At 50.7% G+C, this 1,238-nt stretch overlaps 1 protein-coding gene across 1 annotated transcript; it reads right to left on the bottom strand.

The window, feature by feature from the left end:
- Positions 1-298: 298 nt before the first annotated feature.
- On the bottom strand, positions 299-634 carry LOC309796902 (pancreatic progenitor cell differentiation and proliferation factor-like; the record flags this gene model as incomplete). Its single annotated transcript, XM_082610309.1, has 1 exon — positions 299-634. One exon carries the CDS (start codon positions 632-634, stop codon positions 299-301), a length of 336 nt encoding a protein of 111 aa, XP_082466435.1.
- Positions 635-1,238: the final 604 nt, after the last annotated feature.

Raw genomic sequence — 1,238 nt, 5'->3', positions numbered from 1 at the left:
TCTTCACCTGGACATTTGAATTGTAGAGCATTGACTTTTTTTTTTTTTTTTTTGCTGGCTCCTTGGAGTTTATTTTCCACTTGGTGCAAGGCACAGGGTTATGGGGTGTCAGGAAGGCTCTTGTGTGGCTTGGATAGTAAGGAGTGGGGTCCTCTCAACTTCCTTTTTGGTGTTTTGCTGTTTTAATATTAAAAAACAACTGCTTCCGCTGGCTGCAGCCCACTTAGTGTCGGGAGGGAAGGGGGGATCTGATGAGCCTAGTGCCTTGGAAGGAAGCCTGGCAGCTGTTGGGGGCCACTCAGGACGGGGGCCTGCAGTTGGTTTTGCCAGGCTGCTGCTTCCCCACGGCTTCTCGAGCCAGGTCATAGGTGATCGTGCTGGTGGAGGCCTGGGCAGATTCCGAGTGCTCGGGGGACTCCAACACCGTGGCCATGAACGGGAGAGTGGAGTTCCTGAAAAAGAAGCTAGCCCACCAGTGTCTTGGGTGGGCTTTGGGGAGAGCGGGCTGGTGGGGGATGGCTTCCCCAGGGCACTCGGCACTTCCGCAGGAGCTGTTACTGGAAGTGGCGCCCAGGCGGTGCCGGTAGTAGTCGTGGGTGGCCACGAGTGGGCCGCTGGAGGGCATGGCTGCCATGCTTTTGCCTGTGGGCTGGGGGAAGCCTCGGCGACCAGGGCGCTAGGCCACAGAGCCCATCTGCGCAGGAGACCGCGGGTGGCCGCTCCACCGACAGAGTTTATCATATAATAATGTGAACATGTATGCTTTAAGAATAATTCAACTGTTTCTTCTTGGTAAGAAACTACTATTCAGTGGAAGTGGGATATTCCTTCCAGAATCATCTTGGTTGCAGTGCGTTCAAGATGCTCGCATTCAGATGAGCTGTGGATACACTTGTTCCTTCCCTTATCCCCACTCCCTCTCGCACCCTCGATCAGTTCCCTTCACTAACTCTCCAGGGATATCTTTCTTCTGTTTTCAACAAGCCAGTTCTCCTCTATCTGGGGGAAAAAATCATTTAATTCTTCTCAAATATAGCTGGGTTCCCAGTAACTAACATTTGTTGAGTGCCAGTAAATTGCTAATTGCTTTCGGTCATTATCCCACTTTATTCTCCCAAACCCTTGTTGCAGATAATATTTTACAGAAGAAAATATGATGGCCATGTGCCTAGACTGTCGGTGTTATGAAATCCCAGCATGTCATCCCATAGGATTTGCTGTGAGAATCAAATGTAATC

The sequence above is a fragment of the Mesoplodon mirus genome (assembly GCF_964341445.2).
Source record: "Mesoplodon mirus genome assembly, chromosome: X".
Classification (NCBI taxonomy): Eukaryota; Metazoa; Chordata; class Mammalia; order Artiodactyla; family Ziphiidae; genus Mesoplodon; species Mesoplodon mirus.
This window is presented reverse-complemented; position numbering and strand designations above follow the sequence as displayed.